The sequence below is a fragment of the Polyergus mexicanus genome, unplaced genomic scaffold (genome assembly GCF_030449975.1).
Source record: "Polyergus mexicanus isolate NDT 795.1 unplaced genomic scaffold, iyPolMexi1.0 SCAF_19, whole genome shotgun sequence".
Lineage (NCBI taxonomy): Eukaryota > Metazoa > Arthropoda > Insecta > Hymenoptera > Formicidae > Polyergus > Polyergus mexicanus.
This window is the reverse complement of record NW_027223339.1, coordinates 347,412-362,582: the sequence shown is the minus strand read 5'-3', so window position 1 is coordinate 362,582 and position 15,171 is coordinate 347,412. Positions and strand designations below refer to the sequence as shown.

Sequence of the window (15,171 nt, the reverse complement as noted above, 5' to 3'; positions counted from 1 at the left end):
AGATATTAAGAGCTCGATCAAGACCTAAATCTACAAATGCGCAGAAAGTATTCTACTAAATTATGCGCGCGCCATAAACTTTAATAAGAACATATGAGCACGCGACACGAGTGCTTACATTGTAACAGAAAAAAGCTGGAGAACGCAGCTTACGCGATTCGTCGGATATCTGCAAGCATGCGCCTGCCATCCGCGAAAACGAGAGGGAGAGAGAAAGAGGGAGAGAATACAGAGAGAGGGTTGATGGCGAATAAGCAGCACGTGCGTAGCAGTCATCCTGGCGCATTCGCCAGGACCGCTTGCACCACGGAAGTTATCTCTCCATCATCGGATGTTACAGATCATTATCTCGTGCAATTTACAATCACGCATCGACACTCTCATATACTCACGCGATTCGCGAAAACTTTTTAATCAACGGCTATATTGCTTCATTATATTGTATTTTTCGTCGCAAGCATCAAATTTTTAAAAAAATTGAACTTTCGTCTTTTAATCAAATAAACATAGTTAAAATAAATATCCGCGAAAGATCTTGAAAGAATTTATCTGATATCGCATAGAATTACTTTGGTTTATTTTAGTGGACGTATATAGTGAACGTCGTAAACGTCGGTGACACCTATAAAACATGCACGACTACCACGAAGAATATACGTGTGTACGCGCTCTGCGCGTATACTACATTGAGAATGCGATTCACTCGCAAATTATGTTTAAGTACTCAGGGAGGATGTTTTTATCGATTATAATTCCCGTTGTTCTCGCACGGATACAAACCGCTTTAACAAGGCGGATCGCCGTATCCTCGTCATACTCGAGAATAAGAATTATTTGTCCGCTAGAGGATTACGTTGGAAAGAATTACATTGGATGCAACGCGCTCGTCTGAGTGATTTAAATATAGCCGCGAAAATTTCTCGCCAGAATGATGATAAGCAGACGGAACAAGATGACGCATAGCAGTTCCTGGCCCGATCGAGCACCGCAAACAGTCAAGGTGCGCATCGATCCTTTATCTCGTGCCTTCGCTATTATTCCAACGAGTCGCGAAACGGTATATCGATTGGAACAAACCGCGCCGCGATCCGATTGTACGGAAGAAGTCATCCTCGTAGATCGATGCGCCCCTAAAGGAATCGCATCCGTGATGACAAAACGAAAGTTAATCGACGGGAGGCCGTCTATAAATAAAAAACCCACGAATACCGCTGAGAATTCATCAGAAGAAGCAAATAACGAGACGAAGAGCAGAAACAATTCCAGCCAATATTTTATGCCGCGCAGTCTTTCGTCGATCGAGATCACTGCAATTCACCAAAACGCTGTCATTGTATTAGAAGAGGATGTTTTCCGAGATCAATCGAAATGTAAATCAGATTTTTTCGCGAAAATTGACGAAGCAAAGAAAACACAAGACATTACAAAAACATCTTTAATCTCGAAAACGACGTCGGATACGACGGATACGGATGTTGCCAAGTTATTTCCGAAAAATTCACATGCCCAACAAGAAGAAGCCGTAAATGCAGCCGCACCACTAACAAACAAATCTCCCTCATTCGCGGAGACTAACGCCTTTGATGTAATAGTAAACGTTGCAGATGATAGATCGCACGCAGCCAGCATCGCGCAAATAGATAATTCACAAACGCGAGAAACGGATGGGGTGAGAAAGGAATGTCAGATTGCCATTTCGCCCGCATCCTCACCGAGGCACGCTACGTCATCACCGCCGCGCATCAAGGTGGACGACTACGACGATTACGCGACATCCGTTTCGTTCTCGTCGAAAGGGGATCATCACGCTTGTCTCAAGTGCACGTCCGAACGTCTCCTTCGCTCGCAAATCGATCCCTTCCATTCCCCGTCGCGATGCAAAAAGAACAACGATCTGACGGCGGTGAAAGCGCACGGTTTTCGACGCTATGATTCGATCAAACGCGAAAAAAGGGAAGCGCGCGACAATCGTCAAAACAAAGATATCTGGTACGCGGGATGTTTAATCGGAGGGACGAAAAATGTGAACGGTAAAAAATTGGATCGGCAAAGCAAAGATGATGGTTTATTGCCGGCACGAACGCCTATAGACTTTAGAAAGGAGGCTACTCTCGGACGACATTATTATCCCGAGGGAGGTTGGGGATACGTCATTGTCACATGTTCGGTGCTGGTGCATTTTATCGGGGTGGGTCTGCAACTTGCCGCGCCCGGATGCTGGCATATCACCGCCGAGAGAAAGTTTCGACATCCTCCGCTGCATAGCGCAGGTAAGAGGTCAAATATTGTTAACATATCGAATATTGATTAATTTCATAAAATCCCAACAACTTGCAACAATACGATAAACAAATGCAGTTTCTAGAGGATATACGATACTTCATTTTCAAGTAGCTCTCTATTGGATTTTATTTCTATCCCTTTGCGTCAATATAATTAGCAAGCATATGCATACATATATTCTATGTCTTTTAATTGTGAACTATAAACGCAAATGTAATGCGCTTATTTTGGTTTACAATAATTTTTTTTTTAATCAGGATTTATCAAATTCTAAAATGAAGTGCACTATATATGCAATTCTAGGAAGATATATTATTAAATAATTAATATATTATAATATATGTGTATATACCTTTTATTATATATAATACCCAATAAAATTAATAAAAAGATATTCTTTTTGCTCTAATTTTTGTTAAAATTCACTCTTAAAAAAAAACGTGTAAATCGATATTTGCGTATTATCGTCTCCTTTTTTCCGCGATGCTTGATTATCTCGACATTGCACTGTGCTTCATATCAATAAAAGCCTGTCATGACTGAACACTTGACAGCTCAAATATTAAATATCTGTGTATAATATATTGTATATACACAAGACTAAATCTATAAAATAAAATGTAATATAATTTCTTCTACAATTTTTTTATAATTAATTATTATTTTTTAGTTTTTCTGGAAACAAGTTTTATTTTATCCTTATAAATAATTTCAATATAATTTTTTAAATTTGCATAAAAATAAATTTAAATTTTATTATTTATATTTTATTCTTATGTTTAGTTCTTTAATATCCCAATAATCTTAGCATTTTTTTAATTCCCATTTAATTTCTTAAGTAAATCCTTATAATTTTATTTTTGCTGACTAAGCCAGCGGGAATCTGTGATCATCTAAGGTTTGGAGAATGTATCCTATCTCGCGTATCCTACCCGCGTACTTTACTCGCGGTACTTTACATGCTTTATTCGCATGCCCTACTCGTGTGCCCTAATCGCGTGTCCCATTCGCGTGTCCTACTCGCGTGTCCGAATAGAATGCACCGGTGGCATTCTTCATTATATGCCATTGCACATAAAAATGCGCATACACATGTCCAATATGTGTATTATTTGCACCTTTTGATCGCAATATTGGTCAATCACGATGCTTCCGTTGGGCTAGATGAACCTATCTTTCGTCGATCCTGGCCATGTTCATTCCGACTACATCTAGCCAGAGATGTAGCTTCGACTTCTATCGAAAGTGAATGAAGAAAAAAATTTCTTCTGTTGCCGACTAATTATTGTCGGTGGTAATAGTCGGCGGCTTGTGCGTAATCTTACGCTCGTTTATGATCATGAAACCGTTTGTCATGCATTGTTTTAATATAATTTTACTTTAATTAATATAATGACAAATTATCAATCAAAATTGATTAAAATTCTCATAACAATATATAGTATTGTTTATAATAATAAGTAATTTATATTAAAATAGAATTATAAAACATTTATGTTTTATATAATTTAATAGATCGATAATTTGGCTTTACATCAATTTAATTGATATGATAATATAGATGGATGGGCTATAAAAAATTAGGATAAATCGACGCAATATAAGAATAAGTTATTAATATTTTCTATAATTAATAAAATTATTAGTATCTTCTTCATTAAACAAATTAATTAAAATTTATCAATCGAACAAATACTTTATATTCTTTCCAAATTTTTGCTGTAATTTATACTTCAAATTATACTTATAATATATTTCAAGGAATATTGAAAAAATCTAGAGAACATTATTTTATTTAATCTAGCCCATCCATTTTGAGACAACGGATCTATCTACAATCTACAATCTACATTTGCATCTACAATCTACAAATCTACGAATCCGTTACCTCAAAATAAAATTAAGTTCATCACTCACCGACACTGATGCGCAACAGCGGAGTTGTTGGTCTTGAAGCTGCGTTGTCTATAACGTACAAATATGAAGTCTAAATTATAACAGCGTCCAAAATATAATTAATATTTCGTGCGGAATATTCTATATCCGATGCGTACAATATTCTACTGTACTAAGAAGCTCTAAATAAATATGGAACCATTTTATAAATTATAAAAACTTTTTTCAAATAAAAATTTTTATAGAATTTATGTAAAATTCTTTCTTTTAATTTTCTCTTGTTTAATTCATTTAAATAAAAAGACCAAATTATATATAATACGCGTACGCGATTTTTAACCACTGATATACAATTTAAAAAATACTCACCCTTGAGTTGCTCCGCCGGTGCAGGATGCCTCTCCTAGGCCTCCTCCTCCTCTCAGAATGTCAGGGTCGCTACGTTGATCTGTAACATGCAAATAGAAGATTCAAATTATAGCAAAGTTCAAAATAATTAATATTTAGAAAAATGTATTATACGCGTTAAGTATTATATTTGATGCATATTAATAAGCAGATTAATAAAATAATTTTATTAATTTTGAAAAAAAGAAAGAAACACTACTCATAACTCTAATAATTTCATATAAAAGTTATAATCTAAAAGTATAAAATTTTACAAGATTATAGCTTTCATACAAAAATCTGTTTCTTTAATTTTCTATTGTTTAAATCATACAAATAAAGAATCAAATTACGCGATTAATTGCTTAATTTAAATTGCACCTATGCAATTAATAAGTAATTAATATACAAATAACAATTTACTTACCACAGGGTTGCTCCACCGATGCCCGATGCCTCTCCTAGGCCTCCTCCTCCTCTCAGGTTGATTTACACACGCGATACTTAAACGGCACTCCCGCACTTTTATTAAAAGATTACTTCCGCACTTGTACGCGCGATACTTTGAACGACACTCCCGCACTTTCGAATTTCGGCACGATCGAATCCCGCTTCACGTGAGAATCACACTTCGAGTCGACAAGTCGGGAATTCACCGATTACTTCGAGCAAAGGTTAAGCGGAAGCGGAAGAAGACGAAATCGATCGATGGAATAATCGCGAATGGGGTTCGCTCGACTCTTGACCCGCGCCTGCTCCCATCGAGGGCCGACTAGAACATCGTTAGGAACGATTTCATACGAACCACCAAGTCTCTATCATACAGACTGAGCCGGGTTTATCGTAAGGCTGATAGACGGGTCGAGAATGAAGATACCCACCTTCTACGTGCTAACAATCTAGCATTTCGAAAGCGGGAGATCAACTTCTCTAGCGAGCGAAAATCGAACCTAATTAGAACAGCCGACTCCTCAGATGCCAAACATGTTAGTATTTCTACAATGTGCTGTTAGACGGTACAAGAGAAGGGACCCATTAACGATGATTCCAAAACAATCGATCGAACTCTAACCGATTCGGGCCGAACCGTTCGTCGGAGCAGAACGTGCCCTCAACAGCCGATTCTCGAACCGAAGTTCAAGATTAACCGCGCGAACATGCATCTATACTATGCACGAACATACGTTGCTACGCGGCCGGCATTCACCTCAGCCGCGACACTGAGGCGTTTTAACGTTGCGCCTACATTAATATATTAAATTTATTAATACATAAATATTTATATAATATATAATATTAATATAGTATTAATATTAATTGATATTAATATAAAATTAATTATATTAATAGGTATTAATATATTAAAGATTGCAACGCTGAGAGACATCCCATTTAGTCGGCAACAAAGTATGATCCTCGATGACAATCGTGAAAACGAGATAAAAGTCCAACGCGAAGACGCGACGACGCGAAAACGCGATATCGCGACAACGCGACGCATCGTTGCTCGTACGGCACGATGACGGCAACGACGACGCACTAAGGTGCGTTCAACGCACGAATGCGCGTGCCACATATGAGCCATTGTGCGACTCGTGGCAATGCTGTGGTGACACGCGACGCGAAAGACGCGAAAGCCGTCCGCGGCACGATGACGGCACCGACGACGCACTGCTACTTTATTGCTCGAGTATCGCCGAGCGAATGATAATATGTAAGAAAGGAATTTGAGCGTCTCACCCCACTACAGTTCTATTCAAGTGTCTGTGTATAAATGATAACAAGGCCGTAACATATAAACAATAGCTATTGTTTACGCCGCCAAGACCGAATACCATGTTATTGATAATTCGCTGCCGAAATATTTTACGTACTATGACATAAACACATACACACACACACACACACATATATGCAGAAAAAGAGAAAATATTAAGTTTAAAATACAAGTATATTTTAAATTAAATTTAAATATTTTAAAAATGAATTTTTTCACATTTCTATGCTATTATAAAGTATAAAACGATATACTATATTAATATATTTGCATACAATGTATAAGAAAATCAAATGTGTGGTATAATCTTCCCTTTTAAGATTAATCTTCCGGGCACTGAGCTCCCTCACCAAAGTGTTACTCATTGGGAGGATTTCGTTGACGAAAACCCGATCATACAAGATAGGTATGCTCCAAAACACAAGCATATCTATATTGCAATTTTTTTCAATCCCTCGAATTACTGCCCCTCCCCCTCAAAAAAAAAAAAATTCTCTCGATTATAAAATAAATTATAAAAAATATATTATACATTATTATAACTTTTTAGAATAAAATTAATTGATTAAACGGGTTGTCATTAATTGTTCTTAGAAAATAATTGCGTTTCGAAGAATAGCAGCGGATTGTGCGTGCCACTCGAAATTATCGCCATATATTACAACATGCGTGCATAGCATAGGAAAAAGAAGAGTGCTGTAAAGTTTTTCGCGGCTCTCCAGTTCTAGAAATATTTTAATTAAAACAATATTTAACATACAAATTCCGAATAATTTATTATATCCCGATTGTATTATTGTATATATAATAACACGGCTCCAGTGTATGTGTCATGCACTTTTGATGCACTTGATTTTATTTACTTAAGTTTCTGCTGCATTGCGTGAAATAAATATATTATTTTACGTCTCACACATACATAATATTAATTTACGTAATGTTCGCTCTCTTGAAAAATAATAACGCATATTATTTATTACCATAAAAAGTTTCGACGATAGTATCCTAATTCTGACCTAGATATGTCTCCTTGTAGATTTTGATCACGTTTTATGTAACGACACATACACTCCACCCTTCTCAAATCCGGTCATGTCATAAATAATGTGTTCGCGATATCTAGAGATATGATGGTCACAGAATCTAAAAGATGAAAAACCCAAATCTTCAATCAATATATAGGCTTCAAATCCTACTTATCATATCTGTCATCTGTCATTCCGTAATCTTTGATAAAAGTAAAATTCCATTAAAATAAAATATCGGTTATTTATTCTCTGTTGTATTTTCCACAAATAAATAATGATGATAGTAATAAAAAATTAATTTAATAATATAAGTTCTAATAATATATTAAAAAAATTCATATACATAAATTATATATAAAGCAAAAATATTTTTTCGAAATTATTCAGTAATAATTTTTAAGATAAATTGTAGAATAGATGACAATTTTAAGATGAATTATAAAATACAAGCTTCTTAAAATACAAGTTTATAAAACACTTCATTAGCAATGCAATAATGAAAATCTTGTCTTAAGTAAAATCTGCCAAGTTACGTCACAGGGAAATAATGTTTACCATTTCTAAAGAAACTCGACCATTGTAGTTAAAATTGGGGTCGAAGTTACTTCCAACTTAGTACTTTGACTATACATTGATTTTCTCGATGCTCGCACGTCTTTTTACCAGCCAAGTTTTTACAACTTGTAAATTGTTTGTTTTGTTATATTTAAAATTTGTAGAATCTGTATAATTTCTTATCTTTCTCTTTTTTTTAATTTCTAATAAACATAAATTTTTTCTTCAATGCAGATTTTACATGAAATGCGATTTCATATATATGAAGAGAGAATTGGATAAATTCAAAATAATAGAAAAGAAGAAAACTTTAACTGTCAGAAGAGTGCATAAGAAATAATCTTTGATACAAGTCGAAGAGCAATATAAGTCTGCAGAGGAGAAAAACTTCAAAACGTCAAAACTTTTGTCGACTAATATTAATTTCTCCTTTAATAGCAAAAAAAAATTAATAATTGTCCAATAACAGCAGGTTTTTGCATTTTTCATGCCATTATCGGTTATTCCGAAGAGATAGAGAGACACGTTTTTCGCACGTTCGCCCTCTATTTTTAAAATTAATGCATATGAGCGGTGAATTTTGACCGTGTAACATCGTAAAACGTACGTGCGAGAAAAATTAGGACAAAGTATCGACATTCGGGACGCGTTTCGCCACTCACGTTCGGCTTCACGCGTGCGGAGCATCGCGATGTACAACGCGAAACAACAATGAATATCACACGACGAACGACAGTCCTCGTTGAAAATCCGCCGATGTTGTTAGGGTAACTTAATACCTATTCCAATTCCTGGCTACATGTATTCCCTTGTATATAAAATCCGATAAATTCAAGTACAAAAGTAAAAACGCGATTAAATAACAAGTTTTACACGAAAAATGTCGATCTGTTGAATTGAAAAAATACTTTTCAGTTTTAATAGTGCAAGTGTTGTAAGTGACGCATGTTATATCTTATATAGGGTAGGATGCCTATAAATGCTTATAAATGAATTGAGTTTAATTTTGGAAACAGATGAGAATTGAAGATACACAACTGCTTGTATATATAATTGGCTATTTTTTCATAAAAGGGAACAAATGCAAGTACATGATAAATATCGCATTGTTCATCCCGATTCCTTTTACTATCGTGATAAATAATGCAACGGCGAGTGGCTATAACATCACTTGGTCGCAAACACTCGTTTTCCTAGTATAAAGATCCGATTTGGCTGAGACATCGGCCTCGATTATACAAATTCGGCCTCGGCAATACAAATCAGAGAAACAAACCGCGAAATGGATAAACGAGCTGCCACGACGAGACCGCCGTACGAGGAAGCTGCTTATCGCAAACGTCGCCGTTCTTATAGCGCGGCTATGAGCGAAGAGAATTCGCTCGAAGATGACGACGACGAAGCGGAGGAGGAAGAAGAAGAATCTTACTCTCATGGTGACGGTGCAACGCAAGTGCGCTGCTGCCGGCGACGCGAATGTATCGCGCGAAAAATATCTAATCCGGAATCCGAGAGCGGTTGGTCGACCGAGAGTTTCGTTTCGAAGCGAGGAACGAGAGAGTTTTCCGGCGATATGGCGAAATCATGGAGCGAGATGGAGATCCCGGAGTCGCTGTTGGCACATCCGGAGATCCTATCGCGTATGATGCGATGTCGTTGCTTCGTGACGCAATTCTCCGCGTGTCGTTGCGCTCACTGTCAGTATCAACGCCGGAAGATTTCGTCCACATCCTCCTGCTTCGCCAAAGAGCCCGCTCTCCTCCTTCAGGGAGCTGGCGCGAAGCGAAAGGACTCCGGCAACTCTGTGTCGACTTGCCAGAGTTTTCTACCGTCGTCCTCCGGCAGGAACTCGGCCGGCAGCCTTTATCACTGCTGCAACGATACCGGGGACAATGGAATGATGACGATTCAGCGTCGACACTCGATCGCCGCTGGTCCAATCCCGTATCGTCGACACTTGGATCAGATATACTCCCTACGCAACTGCAAGATCGATCGCGCGGATAATCGCGAACTCTTCGAACAATCGCTCGTCGGAGATACGATCGCAAATTGCGAAAATGTTACCGGTGCTACGAGTATCGCGGAAGTAATCATCGCCGGCAAAACTCGTCCGCGAGCGTCTCTAAAGACGACAACAGCCCGCGCGAGGCAATCATTTGCCACGTTTCACCGCGACAGTTCCGCCGCACCCGCCGATGTTAAAGCGCAAAAGGATAAGGAAGAATCTCGAAGCGCTGGCAAATCCTACGCGCATTTCACTACGAGCGGAAAAAATGCTAAAGCGAACGATGACGCTGCGTTTACTGCCCGTAAAAGCAGTGCCATTCCAATTACGCCTAAGATGATGAGAAGGCGATTCTCCGAGCAATTAATCCTCGAGGGAGGCCTCGGTAGCATCGGCGAATCTGAAAATTTAGTCCATCAACCCGAGGACGTCGACGACTCCTTGACCGTTCGAAACGCTCGAAAGAAAATTACACTTAAGAAACATTATTATCCGGAAGGTGGCTGGGGATGCGTCATTGTCATAGTAACGATTCTTGTACATATAGTCTCTCATGGCCTACAATTGGCGTCCAGCTTGCTGATAAGTTCGACGATGACACAGTTCCAACAGACGGTTGAAAACGCAGGTATGACATACAAAATATCATTCATCCCTTTAATGATTGATCTTTAAGCTGAACATATAAATTTCCAACTATTCGTAAAATTAATTGTGTTTAAACTGCGGAATAAGGCTAAACTTTTCGTTTTATAAAAAAATTGAATTTAAAGCTTGCGACACATAATAAAACACATATATATGTGTTATTTATAACAATAAGCAAACTTGTAAAGAAATACAGTTTGAAAATTATGTCTATATGCTGTGATCGTACACATTTATCGCTAAATGTTGCCATACTTGTTTTTCTCTAATCTCCCATGTTGACATTAAACGCATTAAGGAAGCTATCATCAGAATCAGGCCGTGCTATACTTATCGTTAGCGTCAAATGCGCCGTGAGAATGTAGATCATAAATTATGCATAAGGATTAATTCCTGTCGCGTGCCTCAACCGCAAAAAAAAAATTATTAACGACTATACTTGACTTAGGGCGCTTTAATGACGGCTCCTAGAAAAACTTACGCCCATAAATCATAAATAATATAACAAGACAAGAGTGTGTCTTCCATGCATTTTTCGTTTCACGTCATAATTAGTAAATCTAAACAACGTGCGTTCGCGAGAAGATCGAAGAACTGACTTCTTCGCCACAAAAACTCATTAATCACAGTCGAATGGCCGTCGAGATGCGCGATCAGCATGATACGTCACATTACGATATACTCGTTAATATGTAAATATGCGAAATTGGCTATCCCATGTCAATTAATATCCGGTCAAAAGACATATTGTTCGCGTTCTGACAGAACTCCGCGAAATTTTCAGCGATCTTTAGAGAGGATGCCTTAGGCCAAGATATGCGACGTGTAATTGATTCGTTACACCTGCAGCAACTGTCGTCTAAGACGATATGCGCATACTGTATGATTTTCCTTTAACTTATGTATGATTTACAATATGAAGCACGCGTACTGCACACACGTACGTAAACATGACATGGATACATTTGTTATGTCACTAATTAAATTAGCGATCATTAAAAAAAAATCTATTAATATATTTTTATCAATAAAAATGTGTTACATTTATGGTTTAGAACGATTGTTGGGTGTGTAATATATGAATAACTTGTAATGAATAACGTAAGTAAGATTTATGTATTTCAATTACAGAATATTTTAAATTTTTCTATTGCGCTTATATAAATTTCTCTATCTGTAATTTACATTTTTACATTAAAAAAAAAATTTCATTGTTTTATTTATGGAAAATTGTTATTGCTTCTGATAATTCATACATTAATTAACTGAAAAATATTCAGTTTTCTCCACATAGAAGAAATATAAAATGCAACGCATAAAATTATTGGTTAATTTAGTCTAGAAATATATTAACATAATTTATAGAATTCCTTCTAAATGCATTTTAAATGCAATTTAAATATATTGTTGTAAATTTAAATGCATTTTAAATGCAATTTAAATACATTGTTGTAAATTTACGACACAATTTCGTTAATGCTCAAAATTGATCGATGATAAATGCATAACTCATAATTAATCAGAAAAGAAAAAAGAAAAAAAACATTAAATTATGTGAAAGCTTGAATAATATAATGCAGAGCGGAATTTATACCAGAGAGCATTTTATCGAATAATAAATTATTGGAAAACATTTCATCAAAATGAATATTCATCGAATAAAAAATATATCGAAAAGGAAATTATATTCAAACGGAGGAATTAAATAGAAAACTTGACTATTTACCTGATCTGATCTGATTTGATTTGACTTGTCTGGCCGCAAGTAAGTCATCATTTTTTTTGTTTCGATAAATTTTTTATAGAAACAGAGAGAGATATTTTTTGTTCTATTAATTTTCTTTCAATACATTTTTTTATTTGAGAGAGAATACTTGTTTGATAGATTTTTAATTCGATTTGTGTCTTTAAATTTTTATATTAATAAATTATTGACGATTATCTTTTCATAAAACAAAGTATATATCTTCAATAAATTCGCATTCAATAACTTGTCATTTCATTGGATTTCGCTTTTGCAAAAATTTTATACTACCAACTATGGTGTGGCAAATAATCCCAAGCATAAGAGATGATAAATATTTTACTAGCTACGAAGATCCACTACGAAAACCGGCAAGTTTGGTCGTATACAAAAATCTCTTGCAGGAAGGCTGAGGAAATACTGGATATACAATATATACATCGTGCTTGGTAGATGCTCAATCGACTGTGACAAATCTAGCGGTATGAAATAAATGGTAGCGAATTAATTCTAGCTTCCTGGATTAATTCTGGCGATCCAAAACTTTTAATCTGTCTTCATACAAATACGATCATTTGCGCACCAATAATGTTTACGCTCCAATAATATTTGCAGAAATATAATTCTGAAATATCCAAGAATGCATAATTCGCAACTAGTGGCGAAATTACGGTAAATATACAAATACACACGTAATCCGATCAGTTTGATATTCAACGATTCTTTTAGATCAATATATTTCTTATAAAGCATAAATGCGCGATAATTTTTTGCAAAATATTATAAATTATTCCGCATACTTGCTTTATTAAAATCGGATTTTACGTATGCAATATTAATGAGAAAGATAATCTTGATATTATATCAGTCATTTTTTAATATAAAATAGATAATACAAGATTTATGCTGCTTGATCATATAGATCAGACCTTTTTACCAGCTTACACTAACTTACCGACAACTCGATGCTTATGTATGCTTACCAAGAGCTGATTTACTTTCTGCAAAAAATTTTACTTTGTACAGGTATTTGCGAAAAAAAAAAAAAAACATATTGTACATTAGCATTCTCTCTTTTTTTCTTTTACCTGTCTAAACTTTCTTCAAATGAAAGATAAATTTATTTGTAATATGCATATATAAAGTTAAAATCATTCTGTACAATTATTCGATGCAATATTACTGAACCACATCTCTCTAATTAAATAAGTTATACTCTCGATAATAATGTATGATATTATATAAAATGGAAAAATTAAAATTTTAATTTTAATTATTATAAAAGATCAAAAAATTTTATAAGATGTAATAAATATTTATATCAGTAGCATGTCCCTCTCTCTCTCTCTCTCTCTCTCTCTCTCTCTCTCTCTCTTTCTCTTTTTCTCTCTCTTAATAAAAATATAAAATTATTAAATTAATACAATATCCAAATCAATATGAATAGCAATTTGAAAGAATCTAATGCTATTGTTCTAAAAATTATCAAGAAATATAGCTAAGTATATGCAATTTAACCTTTTGCTTTTATAAAAATCGCCAATCAATCAATAAATTTTATTGTTATTTGTTAAGCATCATAAAAGGATGAAACGTATATCAAATGAGGAAATCTGTACGAAATATTTTATATATATATTAACTCATATGATCTCAATATTACTTTGGAAGAGGATATTTTTATTTTATTCAAGCTTGATTTATTTATAAAATTTTACTTTCATGTTAAAGACTTTGACATTGTGCGCTGTGATTTAAACGAGCAATAAAGAGAGACCAGTAATTTCATTATGAGCTCCATTCTGCTTTTAAATCTGTCTAGGGAGCAAAGGTAATTTCACGTAAGAACGAAAGTCTCTCATATGGGCACGAAACATACTTGTTTTTCACGTTGCTACGCAGTAATGGTACACAGATTCTCAAATGGTTATAGCCTCTATACTGGCAGTAAAATACTTTGTTTTTTTAAGCTATATAAAGACTAAATATATGTATACATACATTTTTTTTTTTAAACTGGATCAATGAAAAGGTTACTGATTACAGCAGTGACAAGATTTTATCGAAGATCAGTGAATATTTTACTGATTTTCAGCGAAAATATTCACATTTTACTCCTCCATCTTATATTATATTTCACCGATTATGGCAATAAGATTTTAAAAAACAGCTATTACCTCATTCTTTTTAACGAAACTTCACTCAGTTTGCGATGTTACAATTGACGCGGCACTATTTATCAGTGATAATACACTGATTCCATTCAAGTAAAAAAAAAATATAAAAATATAAAAATATATATATATACATATTACACTTGGGTGACATCTGTCAAGCCTTCAAATTTATCACGGTTAACGATGCCCGACTTTTCGACGCACAACGAAAAGAAATTGCGAGGATAAGCGAGAAGCTTGTTGCGAGCGTGACTAATGATCTAAAAGACACAGTCGTCGAATAAATCGATATACATACATCGCTTCACCGTGCCGAATCACGCGAGTGAGCAGTGATAAATGTGTCTCGGCCGTCGTGAATGCAAAGTACTTCAGATTAGCTGATAACAGTAGTTTGCCGTCTGCAATCACACCCACGTTTTTTTTTTTTTTTTTAAATCACTTCAACTGTCTGACGGAAGGAAATGGTAAGATTCAAGATAAAGATGAAATATTTTGTAGGAACGTAGCAACCAATATACATGCAAAATGTGAAAATTTACATTCGTAAATGCATACTTTGGAGATCATACAATGATGTTACTATATTATGTTTTAAAAATCTTGCGCGTCATGAAGTAAACATCTGCGTAAACTTTGGTACCCTACTTTTATTAAGTGTTAAAAGT

At 35.2% G+C, this 15,171-nt stretch overlaps 1 protein-coding gene and 1 long non-coding RNA gene across 2 annotated transcripts in view; one reads left to right on the top strand and one right to left on the bottom strand.

The window, feature by feature from the left end:
- Positions 1–5,767, bottom strand: part of LOC138941495 (uncharacterized) — a 158,229-nt gene extending 152,462 nt beyond the window's left edge. The window contains exons 1-3 of the long non-coding RNA XR_011448175.1: positions 4,994–5,767; positions 4,549–4,627; positions 4,201–4,248 (exon numbers count right to left, since the gene is read on the bottom strand). This is a non-coding gene — a long non-coding RNA (uncharacterized lncRNA). The remainder of the gene's footprint in view (positions 1–4,200; positions 4,249–4,548; positions 4,628–4,993) is intronic.
- Positions 929–15,171, top strand: part of LOC138941489 (uncharacterized) — a 62,133-nt gene continuing 47,890 nt past the window's right edge. Inside the window, exon 1 of the mRNA XM_070311207.1 lies at positions 929–2,270. Coding sequence (XP_070167308.1) covers positions 929–2,270 — 1,342 coding nt within the window. The remainder of the gene's footprint in view (positions 2,271–15,171) is intronic.